Raw genomic sequence first — 18,530 nt, forward strand, 5'->3', positions numbered from 1 at the left:
GGTTAACCAGGGTATTATCAGTTTTGGCTCCAGTCCATAATAAGTCATAAGGATTCTCCCCTCATTTACACAGATTTCACACAGCTGCCTCCTGAAAATTCACTCTTACAAGACACAAATCAGAATCAAAGCTATCTAGAATCAGCTGAGACATTCATACTCTCACACCATCTCAATGATCTAAACGTAACTCTGATTTTACATTACTGTTGGCATCTTCAAGCACGATCTGTAAACACTGTAGTAAACATCACTGAAAGAGCTTCAGATAGTAACCTACTTTCCAGTGCCTATTTCCTTCCAGGCTCAGCAATGGTTTTACAGACACAGGTGATTAATTTAATTAATGTGAACAGATCTTGAGGGGACCTAAATGCATAAGGTAAAGAACAAAGGCCCATGCTAATGCTGACCTGGCAGAATGCATCTGTATCCATTTATAAGAGAACAGAACCACTTCCAGAGCTTGGAATAATTTTCATAGACAGCCAGCCACTGGTGATGATTCATTTTCATGTTTCATTTTTACCAAAGTTGTTTGCACCCCTGAATACAGATCGATCCCAGTGACTCAACAGCACTATCAAGGAAGTTGTTGAAATGAACAGAGTATATCCATTAGCACAAATCAGACAAGTTATGGGCAAATCAAATTCTTTTAAAATGGTCAGTACAATAATTGGTAGACAGTATAATAAAGTCAGTATAATAAAGACAGATAAATTAACACACTGGTGACACTAAGAATTGGGCTCTTGATTTGGAGTTGAAAAAGCAATAGAATTAAAAATAAAATTTATTTGTGATATCAATCACGTAACGGGATGATACAAGCAAAAGTAAATTTAAAAGGCTGTGAATTACATTTGATGGATGAAGTTCTTTCAGCTGAATATTTCATTAGTGGATTTTGTTTCAAATATTCCAGTGAAATATTTACCGTCTTCATGCACACACCACTCTCTGTCTGTATTACTCTGTTCTTCACTCAAAAACCTCCTCTACATATCACTACTTTCTCATAGAACACTAGTTGCACCAATAGCTGGATAAGCTCATCAAGAATTCCAGTGTCTTAAGCTTTCTACAGTAATCCTTAGTGACAAGACAAAATACTGCAGAGTCAGCAGTGCCATGGGCAGAGCTCCACAGTTGCCATGGGTAGGGACAAGCCTTATGCCTACTACAAGACACTGCTGGAACACTGCAGTGTCTGCAGGGGGCAAAATGCAATGCAGCTCTTTATTTTTCTGGCATGGCACAAGTGTTTGTTGGGGTTTTTTTGTTTGTTTTTTTTTCTTTTTTTTTTTCCCCTGCCATAAAAGGGAATGCACATAAATGCACATATTAATGTTCTAAGGTCTGATTCAATCCTTTCTACTGAAGTTCTTCAAAGTCAGACAGGGCCTTCAGCAAACTGGCTTTCTGGATTTCTCCCTCATATTCACCTCAGAATTATCTATGAATTTATTAGCACAGCAAAGACTGAAAATATTAGAAGACCCTCAGCACTAGTATACAAAGCTAGCAAGATTGATAGTCTTTTAGATGTAGAAGTTGCAAGCAAAATGCAGTTCCAGAGGAATAATATTCTAAAAAAAATTTAGACAATTTTTCACACCATAACCCATTCCTGAAGAAGCTAAAGCTGTCTTGGGCTTTCACACTTCAGTCATCAACAGATCTTAAAATCTGTAGCTCTAAAGCTACAGCTTGTCTGTGCAGTGAAACAGTGTTTTACTCTTTACCTGGACATGTGTGCAGAAATGTTATGCAGGGAAGCTACCATCCGGCAAGGTTTCACTCAGTCCTGATGACACCTTTGGCGAAACTCATAATAAATTCAGGATCTTGATTTCACTTCATCTATATATTGTTTTTATGCTTAGGTGTGAAGGCTCTCAAGTTTCTACAGCATATTCTTTTGTATTTGGCAGTAGAAGGGAGAAAAGTTTATCCACGTTAAACAATTTGTTTAGTCAGTGTGATGTTTCTATCGCTTTTATTTTGGTCTTCTGTTGAAATTATGGAATGATTCTGTGAGGAATGATAGGCCATAGTAGGACTGTCAGCATTCTGAATATTAGATCAAAATCAGATCCAGCACAACCCACTTTAGTTTAAATTCATACTGTTGATTCAAATATATCAAAACATCTTCAATGGTTTTACTCTGTTCTGGAAAGACTTGGCTTTGCTCAAGTATCCTCTGCTTTTGTATGACTCTAGGTTTGTGCTACATTAGGTAGTATCCATTGTATCAGCCAACATAAAGCCTCTAGAGAGGCAGAGAGCTTACATAAATCCCTTCTTGTCTGATCGGGCTACTTTGGCAAAGTGTTTTTCAGCCCCAAAATTGCTGGGTGTTCTATCACATACCAGTTCAGCATTCAGGATCACAGAATCAATGCCCAAGTTATAACTTTGCATCAAGAAATGCACCAGCACTCAGATAGTCAGTTGCATCTTGGTATTCCTGCAGGCACCATCCAAAGCCAGTGCTTCTATCACTGATGGTGGCCTGCACTACAGAAGCCACCTCCTGCTGGTGTTCAAGCCCCTGAGTGCTTCCTTCTGATTTTGCACTGGTAATCTCTAGAAATAGCTTACATGAGAAATTATTCAAGCGTAGTATTTTTGAAAGCTTGTGACTTATCTGAGGTGCAGAGAGCATGAGTTACTCAGCTGAAAATACTGTAAATCTTTGCATCAGATCTGACATACTAACTGCTATTTGTTAAGTGCTCTTGCTCTCTGCTTATTCACATCAATTAATTCACTAGTGAAATGTGGCTGTCTTCAGAGTGATAAGGCAGCCATTCCAAACACTCTTTTGTCTCAACTATAATTTAATAGTGTTTGTAAAAGCTGAGGCAAAGAAACAAGGAGTGAAACTGCAGGAAGTTGAGACTGTTTTTAACCCAGTAGTGGGCTCCCATTTTAGGGCAATCTAATCCTCCAGAGTTAGATTACTGAGTTGAAATTCAATGTGTTATTTAACAGATTTACAGATGACACTTCCTACTATAAATATGCTGAGTGGTTGCATCAGCCAATTTTTATAGTCATGTCATTGGCCATTTCTCAGCGCTCTCTTTCCGCTCACCAGTAAATAAAACAAGAATTGAGGAAACAGTCCGCCCAAGCTGCCATAGTTAAGACAGAAATACCACAAATATGTCTAAGGTAAAGTCCAGAAACTGAAGTGCTTTGCCTACTAAACCAGAGAATTTCCTATCCAGTTGGAGGTATGTGAACTACTTTTTAAACCACTTTTCTTGGTTCGTGTGATCTATTACTTGTCTGAACTGTGTATCACTTCACTGGTTTCTGAAAAATTAAATCTTTTAATTGAGCTGTTTCTGAACAATGTGACAGCACACACTCAATATAAACCAATATGGGAATAGTGTCATTATTTTTCTATCTATATTAGAAGATAAGCATCCACCCTTCTCAATTCTACTTCCTGTTTTGGGAAATGGGCACTTCCTTCTGAGATTTTCTTTGCATTTTACCTCCAATCAGCATGATAGGACTATTCAACCTTAGTGCTTTTGCAAGTGTCTGGCCTGGCAGGGCAATATCTGCCTGATCTGGGTCTGTAGAGTCAGCCTGTCCACTGCCATGTGGTTTCCAGGCATTCACTTACTTAACATTACAGATGTTTCTGAAGAGCATGTGAAGACATACAGAAACATGTTCAAAGTGATATCTCTCTATCAGAAGTTACCACCTTGGGCTTTAACTTGTCTCAGTGACTAGTTCTCAGCGTGAGGGCTTTCACTTCTACGGTGAGCCCTGTTGCAAGCGTCAAATTGTCACATGCTACTCCTCATGTGTAACAAATTTCCATTTCCTTATGTCTCCTTGCAAATCAGAGCAATGGAAGAGTAGCTTTAAGTCAGGATAACTTGTGCTGAACAGCATTTGAACAGCCTACGAAATGAAGGTGATCATCAATATTACATGAGACACATGAAAATTTGCCTGAGGTACCAGGGTGCTCCCAGAGCATTTGTATAATGCAGGTGGTTACTATACAAACAGAAAAGCCTGGTATGTATATGAGGAAGAATACTAGAACAAATTAATATAAATAAATCAATCATCTTTTAGTCTGTAGGACTTTTAGTGATGAAGCCCTACAGAGCTGAATTGAGTCTTTCTGAATTTCCTCGAGGGTAATTAAGAACATATAGAAAGATCCTAGTCTTCAGATATTTTGATAATTTTATTTCCCTATTTCAGATTTTTTTCAAGTTTAGCATCCAATACTAATCAGATAGGTCATTCAATTGAAAAAGAAAGAACATATAGCTTCTATTTGCATGGAGTGATGGAGAATCTAAGACAAGAATGGCCCTTCTGAAATAATACATTGCCTAAAATTTATTTTTGTGAAAGCAACTTGAGACTCATACTTTTAATGAAATTGCTACAAGTCCTCAGTATTTTGTCACTTCATATATTCACATCCATCCACAAGTGAAAATTGTGGACAGAAGAATGGCTACCACCATGATTCAGCAACAGTTTTCAGTCTTCCTTCTCCCCTTTTCTCACAAAGGGACAAAGTTGCAGAAAATCAGGCCTACAGTTTTCTGTTCAGCAGGAACCAATGCAGCTTTTCAGTAACAAAACAAAGAGTTCAGACAGGCTGATTGCACAGACTGCAACACAAATGCATGCAGTTAAACACTCCAATATCAGCTGAGGAGAAGGCAGAAGGAGAACATGCTGAGCCATGGCTTGGCTCTTTTGTTACTCACAGGCTAACAACAGAAAGGGAGAAGGAGCATGCTTGCAAGCGATCAAGAAAACCTGGGGGCTGAACAGCAAAGCTGGAAGCCAGCTGTGCTCTTTTGCTTTCCCATGGCCATAATTTGGCCATTTCATTGTTTCTCCTTTTCTTGCTGCCAAACTCCACTTGGAAAAGAAATGTCAGCCCAGAAACTCAGTCATTTGACACGGCTTGAGGAGAAGACACTCGTGACATTTTATCAGGCCCACAGCCCTATGTACTGAGTGTAATACATAAAAAGCAAGTTTCCCCTTCAAATCTGCTCCCCGCTAGTTCTGTGTCTTATGCACTTCACTGAAAGGTGTCTGCCAACTACCTGATTCTCTATGCCAGTTCTAGCTGGACCATGTCCACAGCTGGACCTGGGACCTCTCAACCAGATACATTTGGTGCTTGGCTCCACTGAGAAGTTATAACTTGGTGGATGCCTCATAACAACGTCCTCAATTAAGTCCTGCTAGCATTGTTCTCTGACTAGTTTCAAGGTTGTTTCCCTAGCCATATAACCTCTGCCACCTGCCACATAACCTGATGTGGTATCTAGTTTCTCCAGGTAGGAGAATTCAATCCTATTTCTGCTGTCCTTTTGCCCGCTCATAGTTCCATGTCTACAGAGTTTGACCTAATTATCCCTCAGCTACTTTACAATTTGCATTTTAATTTGAATAAATCTGTGCAGTGTGTTTATTTACTTTTTACTCTTTCCTGCAGTGGAGATACTGTTGTGACAGAGCATACCAGGAAACCACAGCCAGTATGTCAGGCTCCTTTAATTCCAAAGAGATTCCTTTTTCTTTGCTGCCTATTGTTGCTTTGTGTGGCAACAGTGTTCATCGTGTCCAAGGAGGTGCAGGCGCAGGCAAGGAAACAGACGAGACCAGTCTCTTTGGTTAAGCACCAGAGTCCATTTTATTTCCTCCCCGCACCCTGAGCCAAGGTGGGAGGAGAAGGCGAAGAGAGAGGAGGAGAGGGGTGAGATGGGGAGAGAGCCGAGAGAGAGAACTTCAGCTCCGTCTCCCCGTAGGCAGAGGCTCCGGGGTCAGGGCAAGGGGCAGGTGAGGACATTGACCTGGAGCCTGTGGGGACACACCGAGGGGGAAGGATCCACAGACCAAGGTCATTGGGGAGGGGACAAAACTGACCAAACCATTGTGTATAGAGATTACATTGAGTGGATGAAAGCACTCTACAGCCTACTGCAATTTTGCATGTAACTTAAAAACAGCAGGCAGCAACTGAACTCTCAGATCACATTAATACATACAGGTCCTTCCAACAAAAAGCAGCAGACTAGAGACTATTTCTTCAAGGTGATGGCCAAATGTGCCAAAGCTGCCTTTGATTTATATTGCCACTGATGATTTTCAATCATTGCTTCTCGTTATTTGCATGCCATTCTTGCTCTGCTTCATATAAAGTCTCAGTGTAAGAACACTAGGGCAATCCAGCAGCAGCCTTTCATGTTATGCAATTTTATTTTTCAATTCTGTTTTATGCCTGCCTTCAATAATTAACAACTTTATAAATTACACCAATGAAGTACAACCTACACTGTTAAGTATACTGAAAGTTTTAATGTACCACCCATCTTTCGTACTGAGCCTTTTGTACTGAGAGAAGAAGTTATGAAATAAATCAAGCACAGTTAGGTCAACAACTGTTTAGCTAAGAACTCAATTTAAAAAAATAAAAGAGGGAGGATAGTACTAGAGTAATATCCATGTTTTAAGAAAAGTCTCAGCTTAACTCCCCAACTGCTTACCTCTCCTTGCCAGATTGGGTTAACAGTGTTGCACATGATCTTAGATCTTTTCTCCTGTCCATGATGAGGAAGGGCTGGAAAGATGCTATGTTTTCCAGGCTGGATGGAAATCTTCAGATAAGGATCTGGATTGAAGAACATCCCTTTCTTCAGACCAAAAGCCTGGAAATCTGAAATAAGGTAAAAAACCTGATTATTTTTCACATTCCAAGCATCTCTTTGGGATGCTAGGAAGAGTACATAGGGAACTGGTAATGAACTCAAATAATACGGCAGGAATGAGAAAACTCACTATGTTTATTGTGAGGCAATGTAATGCCAAACCATAACGATTTTGTGATTTAGGATTTACAAATTATTACATAATGAATCTGCAAATTTACAGCCTAATTGTGCACCCTGATTCAGCTTTTAAATCAATATTTATGAAACTTCAAGTGATACACTAATTTTTCTAATAAGCTGAGCCCTTGCTTAGTCTGACTGTAGTGGAAGGATTACTCCAAGAAAGAGATCTCATCATTTAATGTCAAAGTCATGGCATTTGGTACCCAGTGGATGTAATTTTTCCTAGGTATCAATTTTACCACTGTACAGATCTTACCTGTTACACCACTTTCTTCTACATGAGAAGTAATTTTACAATTCTTCCCACTTTAAATAATTTTCTTCCCTCCATGGGTTAACTTCACCTCAGGAAAACTCTTGTCTATAATGTGCAAATTTTAAGCAGGCATTTACAGCTGCAAAACTCCCAGGGAGCATAATGTCACACACACAAAAAAATGCCCTGGCACTTATTTGAAAATTTCCCCATAACACTGAAGAAAGACACAATGCCCATTATAATCTGTCCCCGTGAAGCTGATGAAATGCAAACTAATCTGCTAGTATATCATTAATTTTGGCTCAACAGACACAGACTGACCCCTCTGGTCTTCTCTTTTTTCAGATGCATTTCTAAGTTTTCTTTGGAACATATAAGCACTTATTCCTATTAGCAAGTTCAGTAGCTAATTTATTTTCCACCACTCTTTGCATGGAGATTCTCCTCTGTTTAAAGCTTTATTTCACATTGGGCTATAAGCACTGTACTGCATTGTGCCTATTTTGTCTTGCATTGTATTGGAGAGATAAAAAAGTTTTAGACAAAATTGTTTCTAAAACTGTATAGATGCATACTTAAACATTCAGTTTAAAGATTTATTTTTTCTTCTGGCAGTTTTTGAAAACATCAGTTTTCACAGTCTTCTAATTCTCTCCTGATTAAAAACCCAATTATTCTGGCAGGTTGTGGGAGACCGTGAAAAACCCTCAAGGCAGATATTTTGGATGACTTTGAAAAACATACACATTGCACACCATCATCAGTACTTCTTCCAGAAAATAGCTGTATCAAACCCAGTTGTGTGTTGCTTCCTTAACATATGGTAATAGCCAACACAATAAAACATGCAAGTTGAAAAGAATTGCTTTTCTTTCCATTGGTTTTAATCATCTACTCCACCACACAATTTATGTTGCAGATATTCAAAAGCTGTTGGACAGATGGTCTTGAAACAGATTGTATTTTAAGAATCTCATTCTTGAGACATTCTCTAACAATAAACAAACAAAAAAATAGAGGACATCACTACTAAAAGCTTATTTGTAAGTACATTGCTGAAACTACGTACTGCCATAGTCCTAGCAATCTATCACAGAAAGAAAAGTATCTGCTTCAAAAAGATAACACTGACTTTTTTTTCCTCCTTTTTTCTTTTCTGAGTGCACAATCTGTGTGTAACCAGCATGTATCTCATCTATATGGCAAACCCTTTTGCTTTGGAAGTTGTTCTGTTAGAAATGCATTCAAGAAATAGAAACCAAGACCACAAAAGGAGTATGAATGACAAGGGCCAGCAGTGTATTAGTTCAGGCCATGAACATATGAGAGGAGAGAAAGACCTCTGGGATCTTATTTTCTTTCTCTCTGATACTTCCTCAAAAGAGTCTGAAACTGAAATACTCATTGCTGTATATATTTCGGATTTTTTTTCCCCTTCAAAGAGAGACCACGCTATCTTTGGGTACCACTGAGTAACAAAGTAGTCTACTGATAGAAAATACCTAGCACTCATTTATTTATATTTATATATCATGCATCACAAAAAAAATACACGTAGGATGACCTTCCAGCCTCTTTCTAGTTATGGGAATTAGAGCGCAGCCATGAAGATGAAGGTACTCCTAGCCTCAGTTAATAGTCTCATTTTTGTATTCAGATGAGAAAAAAAAAGTAATTTAGCCAAGCAAGTGGCATGAAATCTTGTGTAATTTTCTTGCTGAAATTGCACAATACAACAAATTTATTCAAAAAATCAATTAAAAACTTGTATTTTGTTTCCTGACGTAAGAATAGGGCTAGCAGAAACAGCTTTCCCAAGGACAAATATCTCAATTATGTATCTCACCACAAATTCTCATCACTGTGAAAAACAGAGCATAAAAACTGAAAAGGTTCTTAATAAAGCTACATGGATATCTGGAGAAAAGCAGAATTTAATTTCATTTGAAGCAAAACCTATCTGCAGGTCCTGTAACTACCTGCTGTAACTTGCTGATGTGACACTTACCACTCCAGTAAAACTCCCCAAGAGAAGAATCACAAACATTCTGTCTTCCCAAATGCAAATATTTTTTCTCTATCATCTCCAGAAAAAAGGTTCAAAGGATACTAAAATTTTTAAGTGGAGGTCTGAAGCTAACTGAATTTAAATCTTGGATTGAATGAATGAGTTCCAGAAGGCTAGGACATACCCTGCTGTACACTGTAATTTTAGAGTGCATTTCTTGTAGGCAAATGAGGAAAGGCTGCAAAGATAACTCATCTATGGTTTGCAAAGGTGTATTTTCATCCAGTCTCTCAAAAAAAAAGTTATTAATTTACCATATGTCAGTTTCTCATTTAGTCATAAATCCCACTTCAGTGTGAAAGAGGTTATATACATCTAACAGTTTAATAATGTCAGGCCATCTCTCATGACAGATGACAGAAGGAAGAAACCCAGGTAAAGAAAAAGTAGTTACAGCCTTTCACTGCCTCAGACTTGTACTACTTGTAAGTACATGCATCCTGTTTCAGGTAGGCTCTCCTCATGACAGAAAAATGCCTTGTTATAACTGCTCCCTGCTGCTGTCCCCGAGTGACTTATGAATTTGTTCCAACTCCAGAGCTTTCTTTCCATATATACTGATCTCCAGGTGCCTGGATGAGACCTAGGGAAGCTTTTCACTGGGTCACTTGTATGTGTGTACCCTCTGTCCCAAAGGTGCACCATAGACTTCCCTGTCTGCTTTATAAAGGATCATTTAGCAAACCTATTCGCCGTGCAGCATCATAAATTTTGGGGCACTGTTGACTGGATAGTGATGGAGACTATTTTTGTGGTGAACCTGTATATTTATTTGAGCCAGGTAGCGATGTCAATTCCAACAACACAGCTAGAACACATCTGTGTTTTACAATGTTTGATTTTGCCTCAGTACAAGTCATCAAGCTTTCAAATGCTCAGGTAAAAGTCACATTTTGTTATGCTAAGCAAAGATATTCTCTGACCATAATGATGAGCAAAACTACCATAAAGATGTTATTTCAATTCCTCACAGACATAGCAAGGTATTCAACCAGACCCATACTTCATATTAGGAGCATGACAGAAAAGGATGGAGAATCAGATAGAGAACCAGACTCTGGAGCAGTCTGTTTTCTAAATTAATTACATTTAGTCTGGTCATCAATATGTCAGAAGTAAGTTAAGTGAGCTGGAAGCTGTTCTCCCCAAGGTCTAAGAAGACTTTGCCAATAGAACTTTCCTAGAAATAACACAGAAGGCTAATCTGTGCAGTTTATAGATGTGTCTCAAGAAGATTCAGTCCACCTAGTCTCTTGATGGCGCATATACTACTGAATATTCTACTGACAATTCCAGAGTCTACAACCCAACAGAAGGGTCAAAGACTAGTAAGTAGCAGAGCTGCTAGTTTTTAAAAACTGATACTGGTATTTTAAAACAGATCGCAAATTCATTTCAACAAATGCCTAGTATTGAATGCCCTTTGTATTCCCAAGTGATGACAACTAATGACTTGCAGGTATCTATACTGGCACTTATGCAGAGGTTATTAACCCTAAGAAATTCTATGGTCAACCCAGCAAATTCACATTTTTCATATTTAGCATACTAGTCTCATGATCTCAGGACCAGGAAATGAGACATATTTCTCAAGAGCCATCTGACTCCTTGAGAAAATGAGAACATCTTGAGTTAAGCCAAACTTGCCCAGAAGATACCTAAAAACAGAACTGATGAAGTTAACAGGACACTGGAAACACCCCAGTGTTACTGGAATGACCACAGTCAATTTAGATTATGATCTAGCCTGAGGAATACCAAAATGGAATTTATCCCATGATCTGTTCATTAATGGCAGAAAGTAAAAAATACTGTCATCTTATTGAGATCCTGATAGTCCATGTATCAACGCACAATAAACCATTTTCATAATCCATCACCACAAGAGAGTTGCTAATTAGGACGTCAGTGGACAGCTCCATCATTTCCCTTCAGACTTCCTTTGTGAATTCCCAAAGAGCTATCAGCTCTGGTTCTAACACTGAAAAAACATATTTGTACAGGACTGGTATCTGGACAAACTATCAGTGAGGGAAGGTAATTGCCAGGGTGCTTATATGTCAGTGTTTCTTTTGTAGACTTTGGACAGAACAAGAAGAAACTATCTCAGAGGGCAGCAGTTCATCTACTGACCTGAGCCACCTAAGACATAGGCATGGCTTCAAAGAAAGGAACAACAAAACTCTGCTTGCTCAAGATTCAATGGGAGGCACATAGGTACTGCCTCTCAGCCATGTGCTTTTAAAGAAGTACTTTTAGCCACTGTCAGTGGAACAATATTTCAATAGTAAGAGCACAGCAACACTGCACTTACTGAAATGCAGATTTGACTCATGAAGCAGTGTATGACACCAAACTTTATTTCGCAATCACCTCCTTGGAAGAATGTGAGCATGGATTTACAGAAGTTTTGCATCTGGTATTAATTAGAGTTCAAGAAGCAAATATTAAGGAGTTCTAGAAATCAAACAGTAGTGTGCAATGATAGGGAGTCTTAAAATCCAGCACAGCAAACTGATGGAGGGGAATTGAGAAAGATACTATTTAAAGTACAAGAGGTGACTGACTTTATCAGCTACTGGATGAGATCCTGCCACTGATGATATGCAATAGGTTAAATAAAATGCTTCTTGCTCTCAGCAATTACAGACATATAGACAGACCTCACTTTTCTCTTAAAATAAAATGCAGGAGAAAAAGAAAGGGCTAGTGTAATTGCACAGGAAGGAATTTTTAAGGTCTGAGATTTAAAAGGAAGACTAAGTGGATCAGACAAACCAAAACATTTCTGTCACAGGACTCCCTGGCAAAATATTAAAGACCATGAAAAAGATAAGAAAATATTTTTTTTCTAGCTGTAAATGCTTCCAACAGAAACATTTTAATTTGTTTAGAAGAAGGGCAGTAGAGGTATTAGGAAGAAAATCAGTGTATTATTAAATGAAAAGTAGCAGTGGACTTAGTTATTCCAAAGTGTCTGAAAGACAGGCTGCCTTCATCAAGAAGGAAAGCACAGAAAAAGTCTGAACCCTTAAAGTTAACAGCTTATCACAGCAAGGGAGTGTTTTTATCACTGCAAGTAATTAACCACTGGAGCCAAGTATCATCTCGGTGTCCTCATATCCTGACTCCACACCTGTCTGTGAGATCCATCTGAGCCAAACTCACACAAAGCTCACCACCATGGAGCAAGATGTCCTGTGTTAAATAGGAGAACAGAGTGGTCGAATTCAAAGCCTTCTGAGGCCTTTCAAACTTCTGGTCTAGGCATACCTCATAGGCAAAATGTGTACTGGACATGGAAAAAAGCCACCTCACCTTGACACAAGATCTGACAAGTAAGAAAAAGGCATGGGATTAGTAGTTATAAAGTCAGTCACTAGTATTTTAAAAAGTTGTTGGAAAAACAACGTGCGCATTATATATGTGCATTCTGAACAAGTATTTCACGCTAACAACTACTGTCATAATGACTCTTAGCAGACCTTATACTATTTTCATTTGTGATTTATGCTCTAAGTTCTATAAACTGACAACTGTTATTACCTGAATACCTGGTCTGAAAACCACACAAAAACAACAAACAAGATTCTCAGAGAGGTGTGATGGAGATAAATGCCTGAATGTTTGTGAAATGTTCAGATCTGGTAATTTGTTCCCCAAGGACACTTATAAATGAAGTGTGCAAAAACATGAGATATGTGAAATATTAAAGCCTGAAAAAATTGTTTGATGCAACACAGAGCTGGGAGGCACATTATGCAAACCTCATGATAACACTTTCTAAATATACCAGCCAACAAGACTGGTTTTAAGGACTTTCAGCAAATGTGTTATACTGCTGCTAAACTATGAACCTGCAAGTGAAGTAGCTGGTACATCTCAGGAAGCTTAGCACATTTTTTCCTTCTGTACTTCATGCAAGAGAGCGCTGATGCTTTTCAGACACCATATTGGAAATGTGACATTCACTGGTAGCTGTGGAAAAGGCATGTTTGAAAAGTAAATGCAAAATGGACTCTGGAATTTTCCTTATAGGCTTTTTTCATTCTAACTAAATTAGGCTTAAAATATTTCTCTTCATATTTTAAATAATGAAAGCTACAATAATAAGGTCATCATAAAAATTATTAATAAGCTTAATCATGGGAAATTACCTTCTTTGAGATCAGTGTTGCCATTGAAACTATTAATCTAAACCAGCTTTTCACAGGACCAACTTCCAGTCTCCAAGGAAGGAAACATGAAGTAAAAAACCTTCTCGGTGACATAGTGCAAACTCTATGCTATTTCCATTCTCAAGAAGTTAATCATATTCTTGTGCCTTGAAGGATCATTTTACACCTTTTTCATTGTTTGACATTTTTATTCAATCCAGAAATATTTTCTCAAAAAACACCTCCAGTGAAACAGTTTAATTTTGTCCAACCAAATACTCAATAAACTACAGAAAGAATAAAGCATTTTGTCAACAGCTTTTTTTAAAAAACCCTGTTTCCACACAGTTCATTTTAACATAGGGTCTCACTGGACTCTCTCAGTGGTAGAGGAAGCAATGCAAGTCAGCTGAAATGCACTCATGTTGTTCAGCATTTCTTGTGATTTGGCCTACTTTGATATTTTTCTCTCCCACTCTAATAATTTTTTCTTCTAAAAAAATTATATGTCATAAGACATAACTCTTCTTGCATTCTTTAGATTATAGACTGCTTACAGCATGATTCCTCTGTGTTGGTGCAATGGGCTCCAGTCACAGTAATGATACTCCAGCCACATTTTTTTTAACTGCAACTAAATCAACCATAATTTGGAAACCTAACTTTTAAGTAATGACTGTATTAACTGATGACTGAAGATGACAGTATACCAAAGTATAGGTATTAAAAAGGAAAACTCTGTATAAGTGAGGGACAATAGAGAGGTTACTGCTGAGATAGTGATGCAAATGGAAAAGAATCCCAGTTCCTTCGGACACCTCTGGGAGGTCTGCCTTGATTTGCATTTTATTAGCTGGCATATTAGATATAGGAATAGCAATAATTCTGCTTTGAGAGAGACAACATTTTGTTGCTGTAATGTTCACTAAGAAAGTAATAAATAAATCCTTGGAATGTATTAACCTGTTAATTTTAGAAAGACTGAAATGGAACTATTTTGATGAATTAGAGTTTTGATTAAATAATTGCAAAAATATTTTATCAAAGCCTTTCTTATACCTGGCTGTGATGATGTTAATATGGATGCAATATATAAATGCAGATTAATTGCTTGCAAATTATTGGAATAGGATATCCCAAACATATTCTAAGGTATGGTCTTCATATCTTTAAATCAAGCTGTAAATTAGATACTAGTTTATAACAGGGCTCACTGACACCACATTATTTAGCAGCCTCACAAATTACTACTCTTGACACGTCTTGGCTTACTAGGCCAAATAATCCGAGATAATGAAAAACTGCAACTAGCTCTGGGCCACATTTGCTGTGTAAGATTATTTATGGACATTAAAAAATACTAAGTCTACTTCTTTATTTCTGTTGAGCTAAACCTGTGGTTTTACCAACTGGTAGGTGGATGTCCAGTGTGCAACTTGGCAAAAGTAAGTAATGCCCAATGTCAGCATGATCTGCCATGTATCATACACAATCTCTCAAGAACCACACTGCCTGCCTAATTTGGAAAAGCACTGACATGCACCCTTAATAGAGGGAAGCTTGAAATAAATCATAATACCAAAACAAATCATATATTGAGATGCCTGTCTAAGAGAAGGACTTTACACTTAAAGGCCTATGCCTGTAAAACTTTTGAACTAGGGTAAAACATTTACTCTGTACTACATGCTCAAAGAACTTTCAAGTCAAGCCAAGCATCGTTCTCTTTGTCTTCCAGGAGCTAAAAAAATATGGAAACCAACCAGTAAGCATAAGACTCCAAAATAAAAATCATGCTCATAGCCACTCTCTTTTGACAAACTGGTTTCTACGTGATTTACCTGTTATTTACATGTTATTCTTACCAAAGCCAGATCAAATGGTTCATAGCCCTTACATGGAAACATATTAAGCCTTTAAAACCTGCCCTGACAAGCCAAGTAATGAGGCTGAGCATTCTGCATGAAATGCAGATAAGTGAGAGCAGTCTTCTGGCTCAAGTCTGAGAGTCACTTTTGAGCAATATAGAGAAGCTTCCGCACCACAGCACATGGATTTGCCTCAGGTCCAGACCATGACTGTGGAACATACTTTCCAAGGAAGAGAGTACTACCACAAATCGCATTTCACTCTGTAAATAAAGCACATGCCTTTGGTCTTGCTTTACCTACCTATTTAATTGTAAACAGAAAAACCTAATACAGCCCCAGAACTCTACTTGAACAAGCTACTTCAGCACGTAACTCTCACTGAAGGAAAAGAGTGTAGCAAGAATCATAGATACTTATTCTCTGTCTCAGCATCACTTCTAGAGCAACAAAGAACCTTATGCATAAATATACACATACATATACTTACACACTTATGTACATGAAAGGTTCTAGTAACTTCACTCACAAACTCATTGGGCTTAAAACTTTCATATCAGCAGTGACTTACCTGACAATGAAAAACTTATCAGTCTTCGACTTCCTTGTCCCGGGACTGAGTCTTCATTGGTGATGCTTTTAAAAATCTGAAGGGAGATAAAGAATTATGAGAAAGAGTTGTGTCCAACAGCTCTTGAACAGAGAATTACTTACTTAGTAACTGTCTTTCTCACAGATTCTTAGTTACTTTTACAACTAATAATCAATTATATGACCAGAGATCAAAACCGTATTTTTATCTAGATAACCATTTAACCATTGATGACCTAAGTAATCCCTGCCTGAAAGCTTTCCCTTAAAAAACCAGAATGACACAAAAATACTACTTTTATTTGAATATAGCAGTTCTTTACCCAAAAATGAACTACTTATTAATCAGGAGATAAAAGTAGTACATAAAGATGGGGATGTGGCTATCACCTCTTGAAACAACTTCTATCTTTATAATACTTTATTAATGGTGTGGAAAATCTTGTTTCAGAAAGTTTATTGCATACCTTTGAGAAAGACTTGAGAGATTACTAGTACCCTGCACAAAAAACCTATTGTCAATTAGGCTAGCAATATGCATTGAGGGTGAGCTGGAAAAAAAATTAAAAATGCATAGATTATCTTTGTACTCCACAGTTCAGTTTTTAATGTCAGTCTTTGGTTCAGGAAGTTTACTGGTGAGCTGCTGTTGTGCCAGATAGACCCCAAGCTGCCTTCTGGCTGTGATCAGAACTGGGAAGCAACAACACCCATGGGCCAGTGTCTGGGGCATTAGGAGAAGCCTACCACCAGTAGTTTTTGTGTGGAGTCCCTGAGCAGGGCAGAGATGCCATGGGATGTCAGAGTCCAAGCTCAGCAGGGAGGTGGTGCTATGAGTACTGCTTCCCACTGACTTTGGAGTCAAACCAAGCACTCCTGTGCCCCTGGGAAGCAGCAGTTCCATGTCACTCTTGCCATTCAGCTTTCAGCCAAAAAATAAAAATAGCTTTTATGCAGTGAAGTTCCAATTTCTGATGGGAAAGAGTAACTGAAGTCCTACACAGCTGTGAGTCATTGCTCGGTATATTAAATATTGTGCAGTCAAGCTTAACTTAGAAAACAAGCTGCTCTCTGCCCCCAGATAGTGCAAAACCTGGCAAGTGGGTCCTTGGCCCAGCTAGCAGGGATTAAACAACTACACATGGATGAGACCTAGATCAAAAATATATGGATTGAATTTAGACATCCTTATAAAATAATGGATTCTGCTGGACCTGACTTTTAGACATAATGATTTTGTTTCTTCCAGACTATCTAAATGGGATAGAAGGTACTGAGTGGGGCAGGACTACAAATAAGTTCCAGTAGAAATATCCCTATTGGATCACAGCTAATTGGTTGCAATTGCACTATTGGCTTTCTCAGCAAAGTAGGTTTCAATACATTTACTGAATCCACCACTGATTTCTGGATAGAGACACATTTAAATCAGAATATATGTGACTGTTGGAATTTTACGACTAGAAGTCAGCAACCTTTACCAGCTAAAGTTGTGATCCCATTAAGAAACAATGATATTTCCTTGTCAACATGCATTTTTCATACTATGTCACTGCCTGATATTAATTACACATTATGCTTTAATGCTCACTTTTATGATCTTTACATGATTTTGTCCAAGATAGTAATGAGGTCAACCAACATATGTGGTTGTGTGCATATGTGCACATTTGCAAAAGATGCTTTTGTCTAGTTCTTCAACATTTTTCTGCCACATATGTCATACATCATGCCAATATGAATAGTTCAGCAGACTACACTTTGAACAAACCGGAGTGGATCTGATGGGGTCCTGCAAACCTGTTTAAAACTCAAAAATATATTAAATGACCCTTCAGGGGCCATATATACATCAGTGAAACTATATTGAGACAGTTATAATAGAGTGTTGGTACAAATCCTGATAAAAAGCAAACCACCCTCAGCATGGTCAAACTTGCATTAACAAAGCTTGCCATTATACAGGGGGAGTAATTACACATCCATTCCCATAAGTGAAAAAACAACAAAATAAATTTATTTGCTCCTGAAGGGTCCATCTGTTCATCTGAAGCAGGTGCACCCCACAGCACCCTGTCAAGTGCTCAGCACTCAGCCATACAATCAGGGGTACTAAAAGCCAGCCCTGCTGTGCAAATGAGTCCATCCTCAGTAGCTGTCTCCTGCATAACTCTTTGAGATGCAGCACTATATCAGCATGCCAGACGTTTTGAGAATGCCTAGCAATTAACCTTAGCAAAATGAAACACTTGCTGGAAGGTTTTCCAATTTTCTTCCTGGCCAGGTGGATGAAAAAGGGAATGTATGGCAGAAAGGCTGAAGGAGAGAAGCTTTTGTCCTTTGGTTTGAGACTTGTGATGCACCATTACAGACATCATACAACTGAGCCTTCTGTGTAGCTCTACCATCACAAACTTGTGCTCCTCATCCTCCAGTGGTCTGAAGGCACTGATCTGCCACTCTCCCCACACATACACAGCACCTTCTCACCCATGATTTGGGCATGCCTAGACACATGCCAGAGCAGGCTCAGGAGCAGGCAAACATCCTCTCTCAAAGAATAGGAAGGCCATGAAAGTCATTATTCTTTAAAATTGACTTTTCGAAAAGTCAGAAGGAATAGCAAGGAAGTAAGGGAGACAAATCTCCTCGACTTTAAGTCTGATTTTCTGA

The 18,530-nt window shown here is 38.3% G+C and overlaps 1 protein-coding gene across 2 annotated transcripts in view; it reads right to left on the reverse strand.

Annotated features, from left to right (window-relative positions):
- The window catches only part of HECW1 (HECT, C2 and WW domain containing E3 ubiquitin protein ligase 1), a 258,375-nt gene that overhangs the window by 77,928 nt on the left and 161,917 nt on the right, over window positions 1-18,530 (reverse strand). For both annotated transcript variants that reach the window (XM_066322766.1, XM_066322776.1), the window contains exons 5-6: window positions 15,838-15,913; window positions 6,567-6,736 (exon numbers count right to left, since the gene is read on the reverse strand). In XM_066322766.1, coding sequence (XP_066178863.1) covers window positions 6,567-6,736; window positions 15,838-15,913 — 246 coding nt within the window. The remainder of the gene's footprint in view (window positions 1-6,566; window positions 6,737-15,837; window positions 15,914-18,530) is intronic.

The sequence above is a fragment of the Sylvia atricapilla genome, chromosome 1 (assembly GCF_009819655.1).
Source record: "Sylvia atricapilla isolate bSylAtr1 chromosome 1, bSylAtr1.pri, whole genome shotgun sequence".
NCBI lineage: Eukaryota > Metazoa > Chordata > Aves > Passeriformes > Sylviidae > Sylvia > Sylvia atricapilla.